The following is a 26,367-nucleotide window of genomic DNA, read 5'->3' on the forward strand; positions in this document are numbered from 1 at the left end:
ACAGTAACATTTTATAAATTGATCACCCGTTTATAGTTACGCCTCTGGTAGATTTGTTCAACTGTTTCTGTAATGGAGGACTGAGAGGTCAATTTTAGGAGGCATGGATAACAGACTTTCCCAACCCTGGAAAGTGCACTTAACTCTGTACCTCTAACAGACTCACATGGCTTTTAAACTGATATTTAATTATATATGCAAATCACTGCGGATAGACTAGAACTCTTCATGCATTTACTAAATGCTCCTGAGCAATCCAGATGTATTACTAACAGGAACACATGACAATATACAGAGAACACTACACCTGATGGCCAAGGATATTAGGTCCTCTGGGCTATAATTTCTTTTGGCTTTGGACGTAGAAAAACTGTTTGATTGGGTGAACCAGGGTTTCCTGAAGCATATCGATAACCTTAATTTTGGACCCATATTTTACTTTAATGACAATGGCCAATTATACGCCTCCACCATACCAAATAGCGGTGATTAAAGCTTATATGGTGAATGGTTCAGTATCGGACAACTTTACATTATGAAGGGGAACAAGACAGTATTGTCCTGTCACCACTCCTGTTTTGATTTATCAATGGAAATGTTAACACAAAGGCTCAGGATAAAACCAGCATATTCGTTTTGGGGCTAAAGACTTATTTAAACAAGAAAGCAAGAGTTAACCCATCTGTCCCTATTCACAAGACTACCTCAACTAAAGATAAGGTATCTGTCTAGATGTCCCGTCAACTCAAAAAAGTATCCACCGTTCTGTGTCAAGAAAACCTTACTTCTGTCCCTTACAATAGAAACTAAATAATATGGCAGTTCTGGTCCCAGGAGAATGACTCCCTTCTCTTGGATTGTGGTTCCTTGTCTGTTGAAAAACAGTTCAAGTTTTAGAACAGTCTTGTGTCTCGCACGTTATGGGGAATGGCTACCTTCCTCCGATGGTAAAATTCCACACAAATAATTAAAAAGAAAATGTAAAGAAATTTGAAAAAGTGTGACGCCCAATTTTTTGTAACCCTATTTTGTTAATGCACACCTTTTTTCTGCTTTGATGCGGTGCTACGCCCCCCTTACACACAACACACCCATTTGACTTCCACTTCTTCCCATCATTTTCAATTATTCTTTCAAAATGTCGATTTAGTTACCAAAGGCCTTTTTTGTTAAGGGAGTTTTGATTGTTTTACATTTTATACATATTTGTAGTTTCACTGCAAAAGCATGTTATAATATGTGGTGTCATGCTATGTTATGCCATGTTTTGTTATGTCATATTTTCAATGTCTGGTCTCTTTGTAAAAGGCAGATAAGGGTTGTGAAGTGACAGGAAGGCAACATGTAGACATCCACACTCCCAAAAAAGAAAAATCACACACTCGAGTGACACTCTGTTCAGGAAAAGCCACATCTCCAAATATAGACCTACATATACAAACTCTACAACCATTCTGAACTAAGATTATTGCTCTTCTGCTCTCTATTCCCAGGATGGGGGAATGCAGCCAAGGCGGAGACTATAGACAACGCTGGATTATACAGATTAAGTCCCAGAAGAGCCTGGCCTCAGGCTAAGTAGAATCCAACCTCACAAACTATCGGTACCATCACCTTAAAACTCTTAGCAATCTTCAAGAACTTCCAGGCAGCCCAGTCCAGGACCATGCTGCGAGTGGAGCTACAGATCAAAAGCCATCCTAAATTTAAGATTGCCTGTGGTGACTCACGGCTTTCCCAGGATCTTGAACCTGGCCCTTTGGGTTCTAGGGAGTAAGTAAAAGTGTGTGCTCCCCTACACCATTGAGCTTTGCTTAAATACACCTAGAAAGTGCAAGAAGGCCTCAACGCCTGCGCTTAAGGTGAGCGACAGCCTCTGCATTAAGGCCTTATAATGGACAGTTGCCCTCCTAGGGATAGGAAGATTCCATAGCTGGATTTTCCATCGTGGGAGAATTCATCAAACTGTTTCTATTGCATTTTGCCACAAATGTATGTGGGGGCGAGGAGGTTAGGGTAATAGGTAGGGGGGATTTTGGGAGGGGTTGGGAAGGGGCTGCAGGGGGCCACCCACATACATTTGCGGTACAATGTCCTACATAAAAATAATTTCTATGAATTCTTCCACAATTAAATATTCTTGATGGAATCACATAGAACCGCCCTCCTAAAGTGTCAAAATTAATGCTAATTTACCCTTTAACCTACAGCCCTAGGAGGTTTGAAATGTGGGAGTTTTGAGAATGGCCATAAACACAGTGGTAAATTCCCTAAATAGAGAAACATTTAAATGGAGGCACCGAGAAATAGTGCTTAGTCTCAGTAATTTTGTACTGTGGGACTGGTGTTAATTTCAGGGCTGAAAGTAATCCTACATCCATGTTTTCCAAGCAGGTTGCACATTAACAGACTAAACAACACTTTGGGAAGTGGAAACCGAGATCATCCATCACTGACACCCACCAACAGGTGGCCCATCGAGCAAGTGTAGCTACAACAAATGGCAAGCATACTTTATGCTACAGCAGAAAAATCTCCTGTACAAGAATGTTTGCTACACAACTATAGACAATTTGAAAAACTGAGGACCTGATTATTGATTTACAGGGCGATGATACAAAGTAGGAGATATACTTGAAGAGTTGAACAAATAAAAAGAGTCTGAACAATCCTGCACGGGTAAAACCATAAGGGCAAAACACAGGTTCACTTTACATGCCATGACTAGACGCACTCAGAGAAAAAAAGTGACGTTTCCCTCTTTCTGCATTCCCCTGTAGGGAACTTGGAAACCAAGACGCCTGTAGAAGGAAACATGAGACACTCTCCCCTGAAAAGGAACATGGAGATCAAGACAAAGAAGAAAATTGTCTTTTTTAATTGGTTTAAATTTGATAATGGATGTCACATTTTTGAGTACTGAAGAAAGAGTAACCCAGATTCCGCTGAAACCGTTTGACATAAGAAGTTTAGGGTGATGACCTGACCTCTGAGACTTGTATAATAATTAGCAAGCTCGGGCAAATGGTATCATTTTAAGAGAAGGGTTTGGTTATGTAAAATGAAAAGTAAAAAACAGATACACATACAAACCTATCAATCTCTAAATCAGATTGTATTTTTTAACACATATGAAGGAAGCAATATGAATAAAAAGAACAGAATTGACTTCCGTAAGTGTGCATCTATTTTTGGAGATTAGAAAAAGTAGTCAGAGGGTAGGGCAAGTCTCTTATCTATCCCCTAACCTAGATAGGCATTACACGAGCACTTGCTAGGGAGAGAAATTCACTCAAGGGATATTTAGATTTTTTTGAATAGGGATATTTAGTCAGCCATAGGTGACTTTAGACGGAGAAGTTGTAATTTAATAGGACATTGGGGAGGACAATCAAAAACAGCATGATAAGAGGGCCCGAGAGCTGGGCCTGTACCCGACATCTAAGGTTGAGAGTGCAGACTGGCATCGGCACAGAAGGGGGGGGGGCACCTTCCAGTATCCTCCAACAAAGGGAGGGGACAAGAGATGAGTGAAGATAACCCATCAACTGTGGGCAAGAGGGATAAGTCTGTTTCTGCAAGGCCAGAGAGGAGAGACCCTGGACCGAGAGTGTGTATAGCTATTGAATCCTTAGAGGTAGGATCAGGCCAGGAGCAGGTCGCACAGGAAGGCCCACAGTCTTGGCCTTGACAACGTGAGGGCACCAGTGCTGTGAGAAGTGCTCATTCCCAACTGCAGACAGGGCACCCCCTTAAGGAGAAGTAATGGTGAATGGGCAAAAGGGGATGGAGATGTACGTGGCGGCCAAATCGAAGCAGCATAAGCAGGCTATGGACAGGAAGGCGGATGGCACAGGTACCAAGCCAGCAACAGGGGCTGTCGCTATGGAGAGTCTTATGGCCGCAATATAAGACTCGAGGAAAGTGCTAGAGATCAAGATACAGGAGGTGGGGATGGACGTATCCTTGGTACGAGCAGAGCTGAAGGTGCTCAACAACAGAGTATCAGAGGCAGAACAATGGGTCAGTGATCTAGAGAACACTGTGGCGTTGTTGCAAAATCATGTTAAGGGCCTAGTAGGTGCGACTAGAGTCCTTGAAGATAGAGCGGAAGATGTGAAAGGCCGCTCCCGCAGATGCAATATTAGACTGGTGGGAGTGCCAGAGAGAGAAAAGAACTGTGCAGAACTATTTGTAGAGAAACTGGTCCTGGACACTTTACGCCCACAAAGCCTTTTCGAAATTGTTCACGGTGGCGAGGGCACACAGGGTGCGGGGTCGGCATCTGCCACCAGGCACGCCTCCCAGGGCGATTGTGGCAAGAAGAGCCGGCAGTAACCGGCATGCAAGGATCCTCATTTTCCCCGATTTCACCCTTGAGGTGCAAAAGCGGTCTTTTGATGCAGTGAAACGGAAGCTTTGTGAAAGCAATTTGAAATACATGATGCCCCCCGTCCCTCCCACCCCCCGGACATAAAATGGAGGTGCTGGCAGACGGGAACTCATACTTCTTTCTATCGGCATCAGAAGCCTGATCATGGCTAGAGTCTAGGAAGGCCGCAAGAGGAAGCTTGGAAGAGTGACGACAAGAAGAGGGCGACAGGAACAGCTCACTGGAAAACCTATGCATAGATGAAAATAGTCGAAGGAGGCAGATTGCTCATAGAACAAGGACTGTAACACTGGAAGGGAAATTGGAGTGCAGGTGTGGCCGAGCCGACGCAAGGCCACACCCCCGACCACCACAGTTCCACCAACCCTAGAGAATAGCTTGTGCTGATGTAGGTTGACTGGATGGTTATACCACAAATTTAAGGACTCACGGCGCGAGTTATGCCGCAGTTGAGCGAGAACAGCTTCTGCTCCATATGTAATTTGGGGAAGTTACAAGTTGGAGTGATGGGGAGGCGGCAAGGGCACGGGGGAGACAGTGGGAAGAATCAATGCATTGGAGGGGAGTGTTTGGGTGGGGGTTGGTGTGGGAGGGGGGAGAGGGGGTTTGGGCAGATGGGTGGGGGTTGGTGTGGGAGGGGGGAGAGGGGGTTTGGGCAGATGGAGGACTATCTAGTTACGTCTACTGCAACGTTTGATTGCATGGCAGACAAGGACGCTTCCAATTACGACAGGTACACAGAGGTTATTCAGGGTAGGGGACAATACCCCACAGAATTTAGTAGAGCCCAGGGTCAGGCAGATGTTTGGAAGGGTACATGGAACATGGTGGTGGGATCTACATTCTCGAAGGGGGTTCTGATTTGATTAGAGGGCAGGGTCCCAATGCAGAGTGAAACAATCAAAGAGGACTTGGAAGGACGGAACTTTATGGTGAGAGGGAGGTTGGAGGGACACAGTATTTGTATAGTAAACATCTACGCATCTAACACAGACAAAGAATATTTTCAAATCGGTGCAGTCATTTTTGGGGGGCAGGGCGGGTCGGAGGGGGAAACAGGGTGGACATTTTAATTTGGTGTGGGGATTGCAACTACTATCTAGATCCCGACAAAGACCTGTCCGGTACAGATACAACTAGGTTGAAGTCGACAGGATCATTAAACAAAGTGGTGTCCGGATTGGACTTGGTGGAACTATGGAGAGGGACACATGGGGATGACGGGGACTATTCCTTTTACTCACCTGTACACTGATCATACTCCAACTAGATTACCTATTTGTGGGCAGGGAACAAACATACAGATGTGTACCTACCGAGTACCTGGGGAAGATTCTGTCAGACCATGCCCCATTAGTGGCCACATTCAAGGGAACTGTTAATTGGACAGCTATACCAACATGGAGACTGAGGGTGGATTCACTGGAAGATGGGGCGTTTAAAACCACGATGCAAGAAGAAATGACTGCATTTTTAGAGCACAACAAAGGGTCGGTGGCGGAAGTGGGGACCATGCGGGAAGTCCTCAAGGTGCATTTCCAAGGCGGTGGGGGTAAAAGGGATGTTATCGGAATCCATGAAGGAGACTGAACGACAAATTAGGAACCTGGAGAATGATAAGAGCGAGGGGCACACGGTAGGGACAGAATTTGCAGAGGACCTTCTTTACCAACAGGAGCGTCAGGAAAGGCGGACCAGGTCCGATAGAAACCAGTATACGAAAAGGGTACACAGAGAAGGAGACGACGCCAGGTGTCCATTAGCCTGGTTGATTCAGAAGGACATCCTACCTGCCAGATTGCTTCCGCCAGTTGTTGCTTTACTGCTGCAATGTTTCGCTACGTGTAATCAACTTTATCACTTATTGCACTGACGAGAAACCAGGCGCCACCCTCCTCACATATTGCCACGATCGTCACTGCACCCCACAAACGGACCCGCACACACTGTATCCCTGCTGGCACCCAAGTACCTGCTCACGCATCATTAATGCCAAGTTCGCAACACTGCACTCATCCCATGCACCTTACCCCGGCCCCACAATTCATTGACACGCCACTCTGCCCCCTATCTGCAGATTCGCATTCCAGCATCGTCCTCCTAGCCATTACAGCAACACACCTACATTACACTAGCAGCCGCACTACAGAATCCCACTTACTCACGTTACAAAACCGTCCATGCACTATTCTCCCGACCTAACTGTGCACCTGCTACCTTAATGATTATTGACGTAAAGTCAGAAGTTCTGAGGAAAACTCTGCCATATATGCATTACTGTTTCTTAGCAAACTGTGCACTAGCACCCTCGTGGACTACTGCCGAAAATTACAATTGCGTATGTATTATGCATTTTGTATTATGTATTTTTAACTGACTGTGCTACAGTATCCTAATAGACTACTGTCTGATTACCTGGAATTGCAGAGATAATCTCAATCATGCATGCACTACTACTTTAAGAATTGTGCAATAGCATCCTAGCTCAGGAAATTCCTAGTTAGCTACGCACCACTATCTCTCGCGACAGTGCTATAATCTCTCAAGCCCAGCCCCTATTCACCGCCAGCACAGCCCACCTAGCCTACCCAACCTAGATATGTTAACCTGGCTCCTCATGATGCTACCATTCTGCATTATCCCACATGACATCCCATGTACTGGGTCACACTACCTATTCCAACCCAATGGCCTTAGCAGACTAGCCTGCCCAAGACCATCACCTGCCCTACCCCTTTCCCACCCAACACTAACCCATTTCAACTGCCACTCACCAAGCCGCTCAGCTCAGACATCATATCCAAAACCCAAAAAGGACTTCCGACCACCTCCTCTAGCATGCCCACCCATAAGATTGCCACCTCCAAGACCTCCTACCACAGCACTGGCGCATTAAAACTTAACCGCCTCAGATCTAGAACTTACGTCCAACCGACCTTGCCAAAGCCAGACAACAAAATTAGGCCCAAACCAGCCTCTCTCCCCACTCATACTGTACCACCCAGAGACCAGACATCCACCTGCCCCAACACCTCCTCACCAGTCCATACTGCGGAAACAATCAAAGGTGCACTTATCAATGCGAGATCCCTAGTCGCCCACGCATTAGATATAGCAGATATCATCTCCAGCAACGACCTTTACTTCATAGCCATCACCGAGACTTGGCTCCACCCAGCCGCCGGCCCTGCATTAGCGCTAGCTATACCCAATGACTACACAATCTACCGTACAGACAAACTACCAAAGGCAGAGGCGTAGCCATCATCGCTAAAAGCTCCCTCAACATAAGGCACATTTAAAACCAATCCTTCCCATCCGCCGAACTACTCACCATAAAATTGACCACAACCCATACAAGTACTATTACCACCCACCTCATCTACAGACCACCAGGCCCCATACTGTCCTTCAACGACAACATAGCTCTCTTACTCTCCAACACCACCAAACCCAACTCGCGACTTCTCATTCTAGGAGATTTTAACTTAGGCCTCAATGACCAGAAAGACAATGCAAATACCATAGCCAACACCATCTCCGAACTAGGTTTCACCCATCACATTTCACAACCCATCCATAATAAAGGCCGCACCCTTGACTGGATTGCTGACCTCAACTGCACCACCATGCGCTTGGACCGACCACCACCTCATCACCTTCACCATCAATAAAGGCACCCAAACGCCTGGCCAGGCTCCCAATGCACCACCGACACTCACTAGAAAGATCAAAAACATCAGTGTAGAGAAACTCCTCCCCTTACTCCAACCCATCATCGATCTCTCACCCTCCATCACCAACCTCACGGAATTAATAGATCTCTACAACACAACCATCCTCAAGGCTATAAACACCATAGCACCTCTCAAACTTCGAAAAGCCAAACCACGCGTGCATCTCAATACCTGGTTCACTCCTGAACTAAAACTACTCTGCAAATCCAAAAGACAAGCTGAACTCTCTTGGAAACAAATGCCCACCACCACCAACAAGACAGCATACACACTTGCCTCCAACACCTACAAGATAGCCATCATCCAGACCAAAATAAAATGTACAATGAAAGAATATGTAACGCCAAATCCAACACTAAAGAGCTTTTCAACATTCTCAGAGATCTCGAATCCCCCTCTCCCATTCTAGATACCTGTAGCAAAGACACATCTTGGTGCACTAACATTCAAGACGCACTCCTAGGTAAAATTGCCATGTTACAAGCCAAAATTGTAACTAAGAAAGAAAGCCTCACCATCACTGACAACACCGTCCCCCTCACACACTCACCAACAGTGGACGATGACAATCTATTTGAGTTCCCCCCCCATATCCATCAAAGAGGTGGAAGACATAATCAACGCCCTGAAACCATCCAAGTGCCAAGGAGATATCTGCCCAGCGCCTATTATGAAACACGCAGCCAAACACCTTGCTCCCTTCAATTCTGCACTGATTAACTCATCGTTTACATCTAGCACAGTGCCCAACAATTTGAAGGACTCATGGGTTCTACCCCTACTAAAGAAGCCCACCCTCGACCCTAGTGTCCCCACCAACTACAGACCCATCGCGACTGTCCCCTTCCTCCTCAAAATCCTTGACAGAGCTGCCTATCTACAGATACAGAACCACCTCAAGAAAAACAACTTATTAGGATTCAGACAATCAGGTTTCCGACCCAAACAAGGCACCGACACTGCCTTGATTGACCTCAAGACACAAATGGACAACATCAAAGACAGGCAAACTTGCACTTCTCCTCCTCGACCTATCGGCGGCTTTCGCCCTGGTCAACCATGACATCCTTTGTAAACACCTACCTCAGCAGCCAAATTCTCGGACAAAGCCAATGCCTGGATACAGTCCTTCTTGAATAACAGATCCATGAGGGTCTTTTCCCCGACAGCCACTGCCAAACCAGCCCCAGTCACATGCGGGGTCCCGCAGGGCTCCTGTGTCTCCCCCACACTATATAATGTATTCACTAAACCCCTTTTTGACATACTGGACCGATTGGGTGTAGTCTACACGAACTACGCAGACGACACTCAAATACTTCTCCCACTAACAGGTGACTGCTCTACTGACAAGGCAGTTCTCAACAACATCTACCCCATTATCCAAGGATGGATGGCCAAGCACAGCCTCTGCCTCAACGACGATAAGACTGAGCTCCTACTCCGAGGCACCCAACCCAGACTCAATAGATTGGACAATCTGTATCAGACATTCTCCATTGACGGGAACATCATCTCTGTATCCAACAATGTCAAAACCCTTGGGATCTACCTTGACTTGTCCCTCACATTGACAAGACAGATCAACGCCATCTCCTCGGCCACCGCCTACACCTGCAAGCTTATCAATGCCAGCAGACCATACCTCTCACCCTCCAATTGTATTACATTAGCCAGAGCGCTAGTCCTCTCCAAAGTCGACTACTGTAACTCTCTTTATCTGGGCACCAGCCAAAAAAACATCAACAAGCTGCAAGTTATTAAAAATAACGCCCTACGAGCAGCTCTGCACATTGCCAAACACGAACATATATCTGACACCAGAAGATCCTGCAATTGGCTATCTATACCTCAGAGAATTGAATACAAAACCTCACTTACACACAAGTGCATAACTAACCAAGCACCCAGATACCTATCAGACAACTTCACATTCCACATCCCACCTCGCCCAACCAGATCAGCGCAAACACACTAACCACCCCCAGATACAAACTTAAAAAAGCAGGCGGCGCAAGCTTCCCCGTACTTGCCTCCAAACTCTGGAACTCATTGCCACTGCATCTCAGATCTGAACCCTCTTTTCATAGATTCGGACACAGCGCTAAATCTTGGTTACTATCCAACGAAGCCTGAACTACCGTCACTATTCTACTAACCGTTCATACTATCTACAACCTAGTACAACGTGTATTATGACATGTTCCTGACCTTTAACAAAGTATTTTGACATAACCTATGCTTGCCATACCTTGCATTAATCTGTACTTACCTGTTTAATGTACCAAATCTGCATTGTATTATATTATTCTGTAATCTGTATTGTATTACTCTGTAATGTTGCTCTTAATTTGAGCGCCTGGATGCCCCAGGGCCAGGCGGCGCTATACAAATAAACTAAATCCACATGGATCCATCACGCAGATATATGATGCGTTTGGGACACGGGCAGTCCCACAGCAACATATCAAAGAAGCATTTCAGGCTTATTATACAAAGCTATGCACTAGTGAAGGCACATACAAGGTGGAAGAGGCAGTGGATTTGTTTTGATTTGATTTCACAAATACCTCAGCTGTCACAACATCAGAGATCAGAATTGGACGCACCCATAGAAGAGGAGGAAATTGGGAGAGCTCTCCGTTCAATGCAAAGAGGAAAATCCCTGGGCACAGACGGACTGCCGGTGGAATTATATCTACAGTATGCAGACATATGGATCCCCTGTTGAAACAAGTGCATGAGGCAGCCTATGAAAAGGGGGTTCTTCCTGGGACCACAAGGGAGGCGCCAATTACGATGCAGTTGAAACCCTGCAAAGATCCAAACTACTGTGACTCAGATACATCTCCCTCATCAATCTAGAGTCCAAGATACTGGGGAAATTGCTGCCAACAATGCTGACAGCTGTGGTTGACAGCTGTGGTTCTGGACCTTATACACCTGGATCAGTGTGGATTTGTGGGTGGGAGAAACACCTCAATGAATATTATGAGGTTGCATTATATACTAGAACAGGTGTAGGGTTCGAAGGAAGAGCTTGCGATAATGGCCCTGGATGCAACCAAGGCTTTTGATTCTGTGGATTGTCCTTTGCTATTCCAGGTATTGCAAACATTTGGGTTGGGACCCAGTATTCAGAGATGGATCGACCTATTAAATAGGGATATAATGGCACGACAGGGGGATGGATCTCTTCCCAATGGACATTGGAATTGGGAACCTGACAGGGCTGCTCGTTTTCACGGTTGCTGTTTGCCATGGCTCTAGAATCTCTGGCCGGGTAGTTTAGGCACTACATATCAGAAGTGGGGATCAGGGTCCGAGGCATCAATCATAATATATTTTTGTACGCAGATGACACATTGCTGTATGTCAGCAACCCAAGGGAGAATATTCTGAATATTTTGGAAGTACTCAGCAATTTTAGGCGGCTATCGGGTTTCTTGGTGAACAGGGAAAAGTCTCTTGTGTTCAAGCTGACGAGGTTGCAAGGACAGCTGAGGGAAATGCGATGGGAATTGGAGTTATCCCGCATTTTGGGTATTACAATTTTCCACAAGATGGAAGAAACTTTTGTCTATAACGCAGGGAGGGAATTGTCAGGTATAGGCGATGCTGGATTTTTCGAAGACCTTGCCACTGTCCCTGATGGGAAGATTTGTTCTATGTAAGATGGTAGTATTGCTTTATTATTTTACGAATATTCCATAAGAGCAAAAGGGTGTTTTTTTTAAAATGTTGAATGTGAAAATCGGGGAACTGTTATGGGGCACGGCCCGTAGACGAGTGGCTTTAGAGACACTGCGTAGGCCAGACCAAGATAGGGAGATCACACTCCCAGATTTGGAAAACCTACTTTATGGCAGCTCAGTTGCAGACAATAACTCATTGGAAGGCTTCACCAGAGCTAAAACTAAAAATAAATGTAAAAAAAACAAAAAAACAATGTACACTATGATTAATACGACAGAGCAGCTACCCCCCCCCCCCAATTTGGCCAGGGGACGGCAGCCGCTACCTGATCCTGAGGGCGGCTATATGAGGGAGTATCACATGGGAGGAGACAGCTTCCGGGAGAGGTCATGGCTTCATCGGGTGAGATGTGATATCCCCCCATTTTCCCTTGGAAATGACCTCCCCATGTCGGAAACCCTCATGGCCTGTTGTCATGCATCCATTCCTTTCACTTACAAAAATGTATAAACTAACCTTACCAATCTGATGGAATCACCTTTGTCAATTCCACCAACAGAACTGGCTTGCCATCAAAACCTTTTTATGCTCGTTTTAATTCTATAAAATCAATGGTCACCAATGGACTTCGGTTCCCAGAATCCTCGAAATACTGGGACGAAGAAGTGAGAATGGAGCAAAGGAGATCACAAGCTGAACTACCATTATAGAGTTTCCCGGCCCACACCTGTGCCCGGGAAATGCAAACAGTCCAAACCAAGAGACATTGACAGCTGCTGTGGCGACTGGTGAGCGAGAGCTGGACCTCAAGCTGGAACCGGCGTGGAGAAGCGAAGAGACTTACAGACGGAAAAGGATGCTGCTCAGCGAAGAAACTTTGCATGAACGCCAAGAGCCAGTGCGGGACTCCTGGACGATCGTAGACTGAGAAAAGCATTTCGCCTTCAAGAGCCGAGAAGAAAGCAAAATTGTCAAGAAAAAGCTGCAGAGGACCAGCGAACGTAGAGAAGGCTGCCGCGAGGAGAAGGCAGGCTGAAATCCTTCATCTGCAAACCGCAAGAAAGTGAAGCAATGCCAGCAAAGACCGGTGAGTTCAGCCAGAAGCAGAGGGGACAACGGGCCTGTATCGGCGGGCAAGCCGAGTGCCAATATATGAAAACCAATTTACAGATACACAGTATGGATGCATTACAAATGGGGAAATTTAATTGCAACTAACCCCTCTTATAACCTGTGAATGTGCAAAGTGCAAATACTTAAGGCACGGAGAGAGAATAACCTATTTAAAGGATACATTAGTCAACCTTACAAAGAAGGGCCTGTGGGAGCGTACGAAGACCCAAAGTGTGTGAAAACAGTAGTCCTGGCAGAAGAGTAAACCAAGCATTTCAAGTGTGTGTATCAAAAGTCCTGGCAGGGGAGTATACCAGGCAATTAGAAAGGATTATGTTAAAACAGAAAGCAGAATGTGAAAACCAAACAGTGTTAGTCTACAAGTGTGGCATCTGGCCTATCGAGACCAAAATAACTATTATATGTAAAAAAGTCTCAAAGAGCAAGGAAAAATCCAGGGAAGGGAGCTACTCCCTGTAACCAAGAATCTTCTTCACTGAGGAACTTTTGTTTGAATCATTTATTCTTTATGAACGCTTTTTATGAACCTTCCAAGGTTAAAAACATTTCCCTTTTCACCTTATAGTTTAGTCCGAAGTGTGAGGGTCAGGATAGAACTATTGACACAGGACAGTTATTTTTGACATCCTGACATGGACAGATCATTAGTTTTGGTTTAGGTAGAGCAGGGTCAGAGAGGCCTTTCCCCCCCCCCCCCCAACACCTTTTATTTTCAATAAAAGTCTTTAACCAAAAACATGGCAAACCTATGCCCAACTTTCATGTCGGACTCCTCACAACTTTATATAAAAGATACTGTAAGGAAGGGGGGTTCGGCTCCCTGCACAAAAGGGCAATACTGAGTGGGAATTAGGGATCACAAACACTGAACCTCAGAAGAGGAGTGGCTAGCACATGAGCCATACAAAGGAGTTGGTCTGAGTAACGACCTTGTGTACACACATTAACTTATTTCTCTGAGAGCGTATTGGTCCCCAGCAAAGTTGTAAAACATGGCCTGGCAGACAATGAAAATATTTGTGTTGCAAGCATCTCAATGCAACCTTAAACCACATGCCATCAATGTGCACGCACACACGGATTGTGTACTGGTGGGAAGAAAAAAGCCACGGCATCACGACTACACTGGCCCAAATAACATCAATGTCAAGGGAAGGGATCATGTTCAATTACATAAAGCTCTCAATTAATTGTGAGTAAACAGAAGTGTGGATAGTAAAAACGCTGATGGCCATAATATTAGGCATACATGGAAATCAAACCACAGACTAGTTTTAGCATTTATATAGGGCTATGAACCCTCAGGTATCTGTGCGCTACTTATTACCCACGGTGTGTGGTGCTCATAAAATCGACCTCGGAAGGATGAAAGGCTGAGTTTGGCCCTGCTGGGATTTGAACCTGCGTCAGCAGGCTCTGCACAGATGTCAAAGCGAGCGCTCTACTCGTTGTGCTATTGGACCGACTAAGAATTGAAGCATGGCTGACGGAACGTACAAAATTGGCACGAGTAGCCCACAAACCAAAACAAAGAGCATACATTGAAGGCCATTTGGGCCGACTTCCTGCACAAGGCTAAGAGTTTGCGATTTGATACTATACTTATGCAGGGTTCAAATTGTGATTCGATGAGCAGGAGCCAACAACAGCTCCTGGGTGTTACGCATCACCCAGTAGGTATACATGGCACAATGCAAATCTAACTTCCACATAAGCTGCACTAACTCTTTGCTCATTATGTCTGGTTTATTACATTTAAATGTGCCCTAGTTGTGTCCCAATTGTTCACTATTTATATTCTCAAACACTGAAAGTGAATGTCACGTATGCATGTTGTTAAGGCACTAGTTGGCCTGAGGAGCTAAAAGTAGCTCCTGGTAACCGTTGGTTTTAAGCTAACCAGGCTCTTCTAGGATAGAAGGAGCTAAATAGCTCCCAGCAATTTTGGACCCTGCTTATGGCGAGTACCCTTACAAAAATTAAAAACCTTTTTATATTCCTTTTTTTCCTCCTCCCCATACCAGTTACAGATTATAGTTATAAGTTGTAATAGGTGGCCGATTCGTGTACTTTTAAGATAATAATCTTGCAACTTTTGTGGGTTACTGAACAACATTTGTAACCCTGTAACAAGGTCAAGAGATGATAAAATGCACGCACAAAAATCACTATCTTGATTAAGGCCATATGTTTATTACAGATCACCTGTAAAGAGGGTGCAAGTAGTTTGGTCATGAAGGTGGGAAATTGTGACAATTATGAATCCCAACATGTTGGCCGGGAGTTTGTTTTTTACAGTATGCCAAACCAAAGGAGGTAATCATTATTATTATGTTATTTATTGAGTACAGACCTAGCTTCGAGAAGAAATGGAATGCTTTACAGAGGTATACACCAATACAGATACATAACAGAGCGCTTTACAGAGGTGTACAACATTACAGATGTATAACGGAGCGCTTTTCAGTGGTACCAACAAAACAGATGTACAGCGGGGGTAGGATAAAGAGAGGGACAGAGGAGGGGTACAACTGTACCGGGTGGCAGTGAGGAGCGTGCCGGGTGGCATCTAGCAAGTCAGGTGGCACGAGGGGCGGAGGTACATTCGGAGTGTTGTGAAGAATGACGCTATCTGGTATTCTGGATTGCTCAAAATGTTATTTACAATGCACCCATACACAAGTGTTTGAAGGTGCAACCAGGCAAGGGGGCGGGGACAAGAGAAAACATGACAAACGGTCTTACTAGGCCCGGTATCATTTTGATCGTGCAAGTGCGCAGCCAGGAAAGTAAAGTGAAAGGAAGGGCTGGGCCTCCCACAGGAGTCACACCCAGGCAGTGCAAGGTAAGAAAGGCGGCAGCGCAGGGAGACCAACAGTCAAGTGCAGTGGGATTGGACGAGGGGGGCGGGTGGGAGGGTGGAAGAGGTGGCTGTTATGACTCAGGAATACCGCGCAGCCAGTCCACATAGCGGTGCAGGAGGAAGGGAAAGGTTAGCAGAGGAGAGGCAGAGAGAAGGAAGGGGAGAATAGTACGGTCTTGAGGAGCTTCCGGAATTTAAGGACATCCGGCTGAAGGCGGAGAGAGGCAGGAAGGCCATTCCAGAGATGCATTCCCTTGGTTTGAGGCCAAGGATGAGTCTTGCAGTCCTCTTCTGGATGAGTTGTAGACAGCGAAGTGTAGAGTTAAGCAGAATGACAAAGAGGCTGTTGCAGTAATCCAGCCTAGAGAGAACCAGGGCTCTGGAGACAGTGAGCTTTTGGGGGAAGGTGAGAAAAGGAAGAATACCTCCAAGGAGGTGGGACTTTCTGGCGAGGTCCGGGATGTGTGGAGAGAAAGAGTGGAGTCGAAGATGACCCCAAGGTTTTTTGTCTCACAAGAGGGTGAGGACAGAGGGGCCAGGGATGACGGCCAGAGTGAGAGTGGAAAAGCGTGAGTAGGGGTCCGGATGAGAAGGATCGCCGTCTTACTGCCATTCAGGCAGAGATCATTAGAGGCGCACCATGCCTGAATAGCGGATAGACAGAGATGAGCGAGGAGGTGGAGGCCGAGGGTAGCCTGAAAGAGAGCTGCGTGTCATCCTCATAACACTGGAAGTTAGAAAAAAAGATCGAGATCAGGAGTGCCAAAGGGGCCAGATAGACATTGAAAAACCAGTCGGAGAGGATAGAGCCCTGGGGAACCCCAAATGTGGAGAGTGTGGTGGAGAAGAGGAAAGACCCAAGTTGAAACCGGGAAGGACGGTCCAAGAGGATGGACAGTCACGCCAGAGCCTGATCAGTGACGCCCAAGGTTTCGCAGAGACGAGTGATCAGGATGTTGTGGTTCACCGAGCCAAAAGCGGAGGAAAGGTCAAGGAGAATGAGGGCAGAGGGAGCGTTCGAGTCAAGGTTAGAGAGCAGATCTTCACTGGTCTTCAGGAGAGCATTTTCCGTGCCTCTGGATGATCTGAAGCCAGACTGATGGTCATGGAGACAACCAACAGCGTCAGTGTTTTTTTAGAATTATTTCAAAGTGCTGGGGACCCATGAATGAAATAGTACAACAGAGATGGACTGGGTGATGAAGTTGGGAAAGGGGTACAAAGAATAAAGACTAAGAACAATGAGGGATCTGTGGACATGGAGGAGGAGTGGTTGACCAAATAAGACTTGAGAAGTTAGAACTGGCACAACTGCACAGGATGTAAAACCATAACTAGTGAATGTGCACAAGAATTGTAAAGCATTTGTGAAATGAAAATGCTGGAGTGGTTTCAGGATTATGCAATTAGGTGTTATGCTAACATGCTTTTATACTGTGCCAAATCACCATCAAAGTCGTTTCTCAGCCCCTAGGCTCAAATGAAAGCAATCATACTTTTAATTTGCATAAATGTAAATTACTATTTTCTTCTGTGATTAAATTTTTTGTGGAATATTGCAGTTGCATTAAAGAAACGTGTTGGGGTGATCCAAAGAGTGTGGAATTCATGCATATTCATAGCAAGATTTCTACAATAGGGAGGCAATTGTGATTTTGTCCAATAAATGAAGGTACACTGGCAAGAAATTAATGTAGTTTGGAAGGTCATGCAACGTGAAATCAACAATTTTGCATGACATGGTCCTCTCCATGGCCCCCCCTCCTCGCCTCCCAATCATATTTCTCTGCATATAAAGGGCCTTGATACGAGTTTGGTGGTGCTGTAAAAAACTAGGTATCAGGTAATATCACTATATATATATGGTTGTGTGGTAAGGCCATAAGAGATTAGTGGGGATAATTTATGGGGTTATTGGGACCGGGGGTGTCCGCCGCTCCATAAAAAAAAAATATATATAAATATGGGGGTTGCGGGGGTGTCCCCTGCAGGTTCCATGGCTTAATATCGGTGCAAAAATATGGCGATATTTTTGCGGGGATATGAACACATGGAACCAAAAACTGATGGTAAATCCCCAACCACCAGTTTTTGGGGGCTTTAACAGAATTACCACCATTTTTGCAGTCCTGCCAAATTCCACATGTGAAAGTAAAGCAGAGAATCCACCTCCAACGTAAAGCCGGAGGGGAGTCCTCTGCTTAACCTCCAATAATTGGACCTCCAACGTAAAGCCGGAGGGAAGTCCTCCAGTTAACCTCCAATAATTGGCAGATTTACTGTGCTGTACATATGTCAAAAATCCCCATGGAGTCCTACAGACTCCAAAAAATTGAGATTTACGCCACCACTCGTAATCCTGTGGTAATGCGACAAGACTGAGTGGTGGTAACGTTAATAGATTTTGGCAGTAAATCGGGGGATTTCTCACAGATTTACTGCTCGCAATGAGGCCCGAACTCTCCCCATACAGCACATGGATGGCACTTTGCACAGCCTCAGCATCGTTCTCCACAAAATGAATTTCTGCAATTAAACAGTTCTAGTCTGTGACCCCAATCATGCCAAACATTTAACAGAGTCTCACCTGGCAGATCAGGAAGGAAGTTGCTTAGCTTTTCCTTTACCTTCTTGCCACAGAACTTCATGAAGGCATGCTCCAAATTATAGTGAGTGATGAGGTTTGTGCTCCCGGTCAGCTCTGTGGCACCTGGATATGAAAACGACAAGAGCCTATGTTCAGATTTGATTTTAAATTATGTATTTAGCTCATAGCATGTTAAAAGCATAGTGGTATGGTACACACAAAGATGATACTATGGTCACTCCAGTCAGTCCTCTATAAAACTGGTGTCCAGCTACGTTTAATCCATATATATGGGCAAATACTGCCAATAAAAAAGAAAATAGCATAAATAACCGACACCCACACGGCTCCACGGATATGCTCGGATCGTGGTACCAATACTGCAGTGCCACAGGAAGACTTATCTTTCGCCTCAAGCTCAGGGAATTCTACAATTATTACCGCCCGATATGAAATGTCTAAGGCAAAAACGAAAACGAATAACCAGTTGCAAAGAAGTAAGGGTTACAAAAAGATATTTAACATTAAAATATATTTTCACTTGCCTCATTTTACACTCCCTATAAAAATATTTCACTTACGATTCCCCAAAAAATGTAAGCGTAAAATACACACACACTTCAAAATGACTTCGGATTTCCTCGCTGCAGTGTTTTGAGGAAAAGACTTGACCATGTGACATAGACGACACACCCAGTGTAAAACCACAGACCAACAATGTTCGAGAGGGAAGCCATGAGGAGTCCAGTAAACAGCCCCCACTCGCCCCCTCATGGTTTCCCTGCTGTAGTGGAACAGGAGGTGCGGGCATGTTGTGCTCACACACCAGTCACTCCCTTAATGTAGAATATCCTGTAATGTGACTCTGCAAGGACAATACCCTGCAGAATCATTATTGAACCTGAAAGATGATAAGAGCGCCAAGAGTTTTTTTTCCTTCCGATAAAGGAGAGGTGTTGGTATTGCTGATATGCATTTCTCTCCACCACAAAGTGCTTTAGCAAGGTACAATGACAGCCATTGTGCAACAAGCCAGCACAAATTGACAGAATAATTTGCTCCAGTCGTCTTACTGCGTACCACCTCGATATATGCTAGGATCTACGTTTGTCCGTAATACGGCATACAGCAGCTACTGTGCCATGAAAAAGACAACAAATTGTTCCTATCAAATGGAAAACTTCTCGCCCTTGGACCAAAAAAAAAAAGACAAAGCCTTGTGTGTTCTCGCCTTCTTTCGGGCACAACTATGCCAATATAGGGTATTCTCCTTGCATAGTGATAGCTACCTACCAAATACTAGAAGAATGCTTGAATACACTCCACAGCAAAAACTCATGGTAAAAAAAAAAAAAAAAAATCACATGCTCACACTCCAGTCACTCCCTGGACGCATACTCTGTTGTAATGTGCCTAGGCTGGGTGAGGGGACCATTTGCTCACACACTGCATGACAACTCTCATAATGTACCCTATATATCAGGGCTCGCAAAATCTACTCGCCCACTAATATAGTTGAGGCAATTATATGAAGGTCCAGTACCCTTTGCATGGTACCGACCTTTCTGGTGAATACAAGGATGTTATTTGGCATTTACTGCCAACTAACTAAGTTGGCAGTAAACAACAAAAATGTCGATTTGTGGCTGGCCTCTGGATGGCAGCATTGCGCCAAATATGAGGTCGGTTTGTGGTGGCATGAACCGTTTTACTGAAAGCACTGGTAAATTGTAACTTGACCTGCAAGTATAGTAGTATTTTTAAGCATTTGTGATTGTTTTTTTCTTTTTAAAAACAAAGAAAAACAACTGCCAGAGGCAGTAAGATCGCACTCCAAGGTCAGAAGATACCGCACAAAATAAACAATCCACATTGCCATAACATGGAAGTTTATTGAATGTAAACACAGCAGAAGCAGGACACAAACAGGGACAAGGTCCTAAATGACGCATTTTGAGCTAGCAGAGCGCTTGTTCACTTAAGGTTAACACACCATGAATGGGGTTCATATTTCAGGTGCAGTCATTTCTCAATATTGGTAGCGAGCTTGGGTGCAACATGGAAGTTGTTATATGCAGGCAGACATATTGGAAGGGAGGAAATTGCACGAACAGCAAAACACTCAGAAGATCTTCAAAGGCAATGTAAAATGAATGTCTAAATCACATATAAAAGAAAAGCAAAATCCATTACATTAGAAACATATTAAAGGAGGAAACCCACTCCGAACATTAGTATTTTGTTTTTTTTAGGACAGATCTAAAGTGCAAGTGTGTTAGCAGCAATATAACGAGCAAAATAAAAAACCACGTATCAAGGACGAAACTCAAGCAGCATACAATGAAAAGTGCAAGTCACTATACATATTCAAGACCACGTACTACCAAATACAGAACGTGCGTCAATGTCAATATCAAAGACATTTTGAATAAAGTGCAAGTGCCTACAACAAATACAATTGTCGATTCCAAGATGGCTGCCAGAGCGAGACCACTTTAGAGGTGCTCTCCGACCCCACATGCATGGAAAGCCGGTCTATAAACCGACAAACCCCTCCCCGGGCGATAATTGGCACACAGACTGACCCGAAACACGTTCCCAACCAGGCTGGACCAGCGTTCCGCTTGGAAAGGCAACGATCGAGTGAGTGAGGGAACCCCACCTGAGCACCACAGAACGGAGTGAGGCCTTCAGACCAGGCAACAAGCAGGCCGGCCCCAGCACCCACGATAGAGGGACCCCGGTACAGTGTCGGAAGACCAGACCGTAAAGGTACCGAAGCCCTCCACTGCAGGGGCGCAGAGAACCAGACTCCCAAGTAGCCGCTTCCAGTGCGGTCCTGCCAACGGAAGCAGAGCTGCAAAGCATAAAGACAGGAGCATCTTCCGGCGGACGCTGATGCCGATAGCAGGGCACCAGACCACACTAAGAGCCCCCAATCGCTGGGAAAAACAAGACCGCAAAACCACACAGAAAGCTTAAAAAGAGGCCAGAGATGATCAGGTCAATAAAGGCAGAACAGTCACTGCAGGGGAAGAAGGGTGTCCCAGAGAGGAGACCATTGACGCCAGGGGTCCGGAGAGACGGGTCTCTTACCACCCTCAAACACAGAGGAAGCGAATCAGACGGAATCTGAGAGGGGACTCACTCTCCCACTCCGTCCCACAACAACTGCCTGAGACAAAAAGTAAAAAAACAGAGGGAAAGGCTGCCAAATCCAAGAACCAGGAGGGGGCAATACAGAAAATGTGGAAGGAAAAGGGGGGGTTTGAGGGGGGGGGGGGGGACACAGCTCGAGGCCGAATAAGAAGCGGACAGGAACGAGGCGAAAGCCCCTCAAGCGCAGAGGAGCAAATGGTCACTCAAAAGATCCTCGAACAAGGCCTCCAGAACTCTGGAGATAAGATAGTGAACATTATCCAATGTCAAATGGATAAAATGAGAGATTTGGTGGGGGCATTAAAGGAAGTGAAGGAGAATTACACACATTTGAAGTGAGAGTAGCTACAAACGAGAAATCCCTGCAAGAGATGGCCGACTACTCATGGAGGACTTAATGGAACACCTAACTGGGGCGACTCACAATCTGGAAATCCAAACCAAAGACTTAGGAAACCGATCGAGGAGGGCGAACGTTAGAATTAAAGCAGCAGCTGAAACGGTGGGCGATGTGGAGCTACCCCAGACAATAAGATAGTTCTTCGCAGACCTGGTTGACACGGCAGACCCGGCCGAGATTAAAGTAGACTGGGTACATGGAGTGGGGCCAAAAAGAAATGAACCTGGCGCAAGACCGATAGACGTCCTGGTAGCCATGCATGAATACGTCCAGAAAGAGGATATCCTGGCTGCCGCAAGACGGGAGAAAGATCTCACTTTTAATGGTTCAACGATTCAACTCTTAAGATCTCACTCAGGTCACGCTCACAAAAAAAAAAGGGGAGGCTGATGCGCCCAATAGTGCAGGAACTCATGAAAAGAGGAATCAAATACAGATGGACCTTTCCCTTCAGCCTCTTTTTCGAACTCTAGGGTAGACAAAGGAGAATCAGGTCGACAGAGGAAGGAGGAAATATCCTGGGAATAGGGGTTGATTCAACCAGCGGAGAGGCCCAGGGCCCAACAAAAGACCAAACAAAAGGGAAGGCATGGGAACGAACCACCAAAGAATCAAGGAAGAAAAGGGGGTTGAAAGGCCCAAGACGACTGCCAGGGAAGGCCCTGTAGGCAGACAACTCCCCGGAGAGGGACTCCTCCAATTAAATGCAATTGTGGTGGTAGGAAAATGGAAAAAATGGATAGAAAGGCACCCGGGGAGGGGGTACACAGTATGAGATTGCAGGTTTTTTGTTTTGTTTTAAAAAATAAATAAATAAATAATCGAGCTATGGGTCGAGGGCGACCTTCAAGGGGGGGATGCTGGGGGGAGGAAGTGGGCTTAATCCCAGGGGAGGAGGGGCGGGAGGGGCTAGAGGCCGTTTGAGCCATCCCAGTGAGGGTGGGGAGGAAGAACTAGGATGGGAGGTTGTAGCGTGGGACCCTGGCAAGAGACCATCACATTTGCAGAGACACACCAGGGAGAGGGGGTACCAGGTCTATGCCCAGTCAAAAAAGCTCGCAAAATAAGGCCCATACCTAGGAAACCCCTTAAGGGCTAAGGAGAAAACTCATCACTAAATATTAAAGGCCCAAATTCCCCAGTGAAGAGGAAAAATCGTTTCAAGAGAAAACCCAGACCTGATCGCCCTCCAAGAAACCCATTTACAAGGTAAAAGACAAACATAGGATAAGGTTGCAAGGCTATAGCCAGACCCAACAGTCAAATGATTTGGTTAAAAAAGGGGGGTCCTAATAGCGGTGAGGACGATAGACATAAATAGAAAGACTCCAAGGGGAGGTATGTAGCCATAATTCTGCATGGGACAGGGGAAACTATCACGCTGGCCCCATCTATGCACCTAACATAGGACAAGACAGGTTTATACAGACCGCACTGCAGAAACTGGAGGGTTTTGAGAAGGGGAGGATAATACTCACAGAAGATTTCAACTTAGCATGGGACCCAAAAAGGGACAGGAGTCCAAGAATTTCATACTCCCATAACAAGCCCTCTAAGAACTGCGGGAGCAAATAGAAAATCTATGACTGGTAGATGCCTGGAGGGAAACAAGGGGATACACCTCCTACTCACATGTACGTAGGTAGGCATCAAGAATAGACTACATTTGGGTCTCTCAATGCCTGCTAGAGCTAGTCGTGGACATAGAAGTGTGAGCAATTACACTGACCATGCCCCCACCAAACTGAAAATTAAAAGAAGGCTAAACCCCCCTGAAAGGGGAGTTAAGGGAGGGGATAGAGGACTTCTTTCAAATTAACAATAATCAGGATGTAAACCCACTCATGACCTGGGACGCATTCAAAACCACGATACGGGGATAGATAATAGCGAATAAGGCCCGAAGGGAAAGAGTGAAAAATCCTGTAGGAGGACCTAGAAACCCAAATGAAAATAGTTTTTAAAAAAAATATATATTTTTATTGCATTTTAACAACCACAGCAAATATTAACAAAACATTCAGTGTTATAAAGCATATTTTTCTTATCCGTGTTATAATTTTAACTAACTCTACTATAATCCCCCCCCATCCCCAACTCTGCCTGTACATAACATCAGGTTACATGTTCTTAATCACTCTGTATCCATTTCCTCTAACGTTGTTTGTGTGGCCTCGTTCTTATCATTGCATGTAAAACAGAGTCACAGTTAACGCTACCCACCATTGGAGGGCCATTCCCAACTCGGCTTTTTGTTCGCTTAGTGCCCTTACCCATGCTCCAGTTTCTGCGGCGACCCATTTTTCCAATTTCCTCCACCATCTAGCTGCGCTTGGCTCTCTAGCATCTTTCCACTTCATGGTTAGATTACGTTTGGCTATTATGTACATCAAATGATTGATTTTGGTTAGTGGTTTATCCTTCACATTTCTTTTGCATCTGTCCAGCATGCAAGCCTCTGGGGTCTGGATTTCCAGTTCTATGCCACCTTGGGATGCCTTATGTGCCATCTCCCTCCAGAACCCTTGCACTATTGGGCATCCCCAAAACATGTGTACCAGTCCAGCATTCGTCATCCTGCATCTGAGGCATTCTTGTCTTTTCGCGCCTTTAAACGTTGCAATTATGGCAGGCGTTAGGTACGCCCTTTGTGTAATGTACAATTGTATTAGTTGTAGCCTGGCATTCCTAGAGACTTTTTTGTGATATAACACCACCTTCTTCCATGCTTTATCCTCAAACATCTTCCCCCAACTCCATTTCCCATCCCTCCCTGCATTTCAGTTCTGTTCTCTTATTCCGAGATCCTAGATACGGCGTGCCCCCCCCCCCTCTGCTACCGCTAACAGTGTTATCACTCTCTATCGTCTCATCATTACTATTTGGCCATCCACCCCTCAGCACCCTCACCACTGTGTTATGTAGCAGAAACTGGCCTCCATGTATACCCGTGGCTTTCTGCAACTCCGCAAATGCCATCAGACCCTGCTCATTCTGCAGGTACCCCACTGTGCCTATACCACACTCCTCCCATTTCATCCGCACCATCTCCCTGCTACCCGGCCTACCCTCTAGGATTGCCGCTATTGGTGCCTGTGGCAAGAGGGGAATCCACCAGTCCCATGATCCTGCAAGCCCTTTTCCAAACTTGGATGCCCAATTCTACCAGGTAAGAATGTTTAGTTTGTTTCCCAGGGGGAATCCAAAGTAGGTATCCCTTTGTAATAGCTGTCTGTAGCAGCACCGATTCTGTCATCGGCTCATCGGCCATCCACTGCACTACGTACTGTAGCTGGCATGCCAAGAAATACAGCTCAAAATGTGGTATTTTTAACCCTCCATGTACATGCAGACTTTGCAATGTGCTCAGGGCTACCCTGTTCCTCCCCTCCCTTCACAGGAACCTCCTGCACATCTTTCTGCAGACGTCTCGGAAGAATTGCCTTGGGATGTTATACGGGATATTTCCAAAACAGTGCATGAGTCTCGGCAGTGCCACCATCTTCAGTAGCGCTGCTCTGCGCATCACAGACCGAGGTAACATACTCCACAACTCTTACGGATTTCAGCAGCCCATTTTTGGCCTTTACTGTGTTGAATTTGTGCCCCTGTGCGGGGTCTCGATATATGTTAATCCCCAAGTATCTAGAGGAGTCCCTGCTCCAAGGCAGATGAAGGATCGGTAACTCATTCTCTGCCAGTTGCCAATTCGGCTAGTGGGAATAAGCATAATTTATTTATTTTGATTCCTGTCAATAAGCTAGAATTATTGAGCACCTCGAGGATATATGGCAAATTCACTTCCGGACTGCTCGGGTACAACAACATGTAGTCCGCATACATGGAAACATGCCTCAACCCCCTTCACTGTCCCACCCAGCCCCATCTCTATACCCGCATCTCCATATTCCAGCCTCAAATACACCGCCATGGGCTCCACCGCTATAATATACAGTATTGGTGACAATGGACAGCACCATCTCGTGCCCCAATATAACTGCCACTTGTCGGAGTACATTCTCCTGGTTCGACCCTAGCCATTGGTTCGGTATATATCCGCTGTACCCATTTCTTGAACTACGGCCCTATCCCCATATGTGTCATTGTGGCGTATAACCAATTCCAGTGCACCGAGTCGAATGCCTTAGTCGCATCCAGGGAAGCGACTGCACAGTCTCCCTTGTGATCCTCGGTGTTGTAGATCACTTGGTGCAGCCTCCCGAGGTTCTCTGTAATGTTTCTCCCCAGTACATACCCGGTTTGATCGGGATGGATCAGCACATTTATCACCCTACAGAGCCCATTTGCCAAAATCGATGTAAGGATCTTGTTGTCTTGGTTCAACAGTGACATTAGTCTATAGGATTCACAATCAGTGCCATTATTAAAGCCAGACAT

General features: G+C 45.8%; 1 protein-coding gene across 1 annotated transcript in view; it reads right to left on the reverse strand.

Annotated features, from left to right (window-relative positions):
• The window catches only part of MED19 (mediator complex subunit 19), a 209,072-nt gene that overhangs the window by 133,627 nt on the left and 49,078 nt on the right, over nucleotides 1–26,367 (reverse strand). The window contains exon 2 of the mRNA XM_069629027.1: nucleotides 18,411–18,533. Within this exon, the coding sequence (XP_069485128.1) occupies nucleotides 18,411–18,533 (123 nt within the window). The remainder of the gene's footprint in view (nucleotides 1–18,410; nucleotides 18,534–26,367) is intronic.

Source organism: Ambystoma mexicanum, chromosome 12 (assembly GCF_040938575.1).
Source record: "Ambystoma mexicanum isolate Mex_15411 chromosome 12, UKY_AmexF1_1, whole genome shotgun sequence".
Classification (NCBI taxonomy): Eukaryota; Metazoa; Chordata; class Amphibia; order Caudata; family Ambystomatidae; genus Ambystoma; species Ambystoma mexicanum.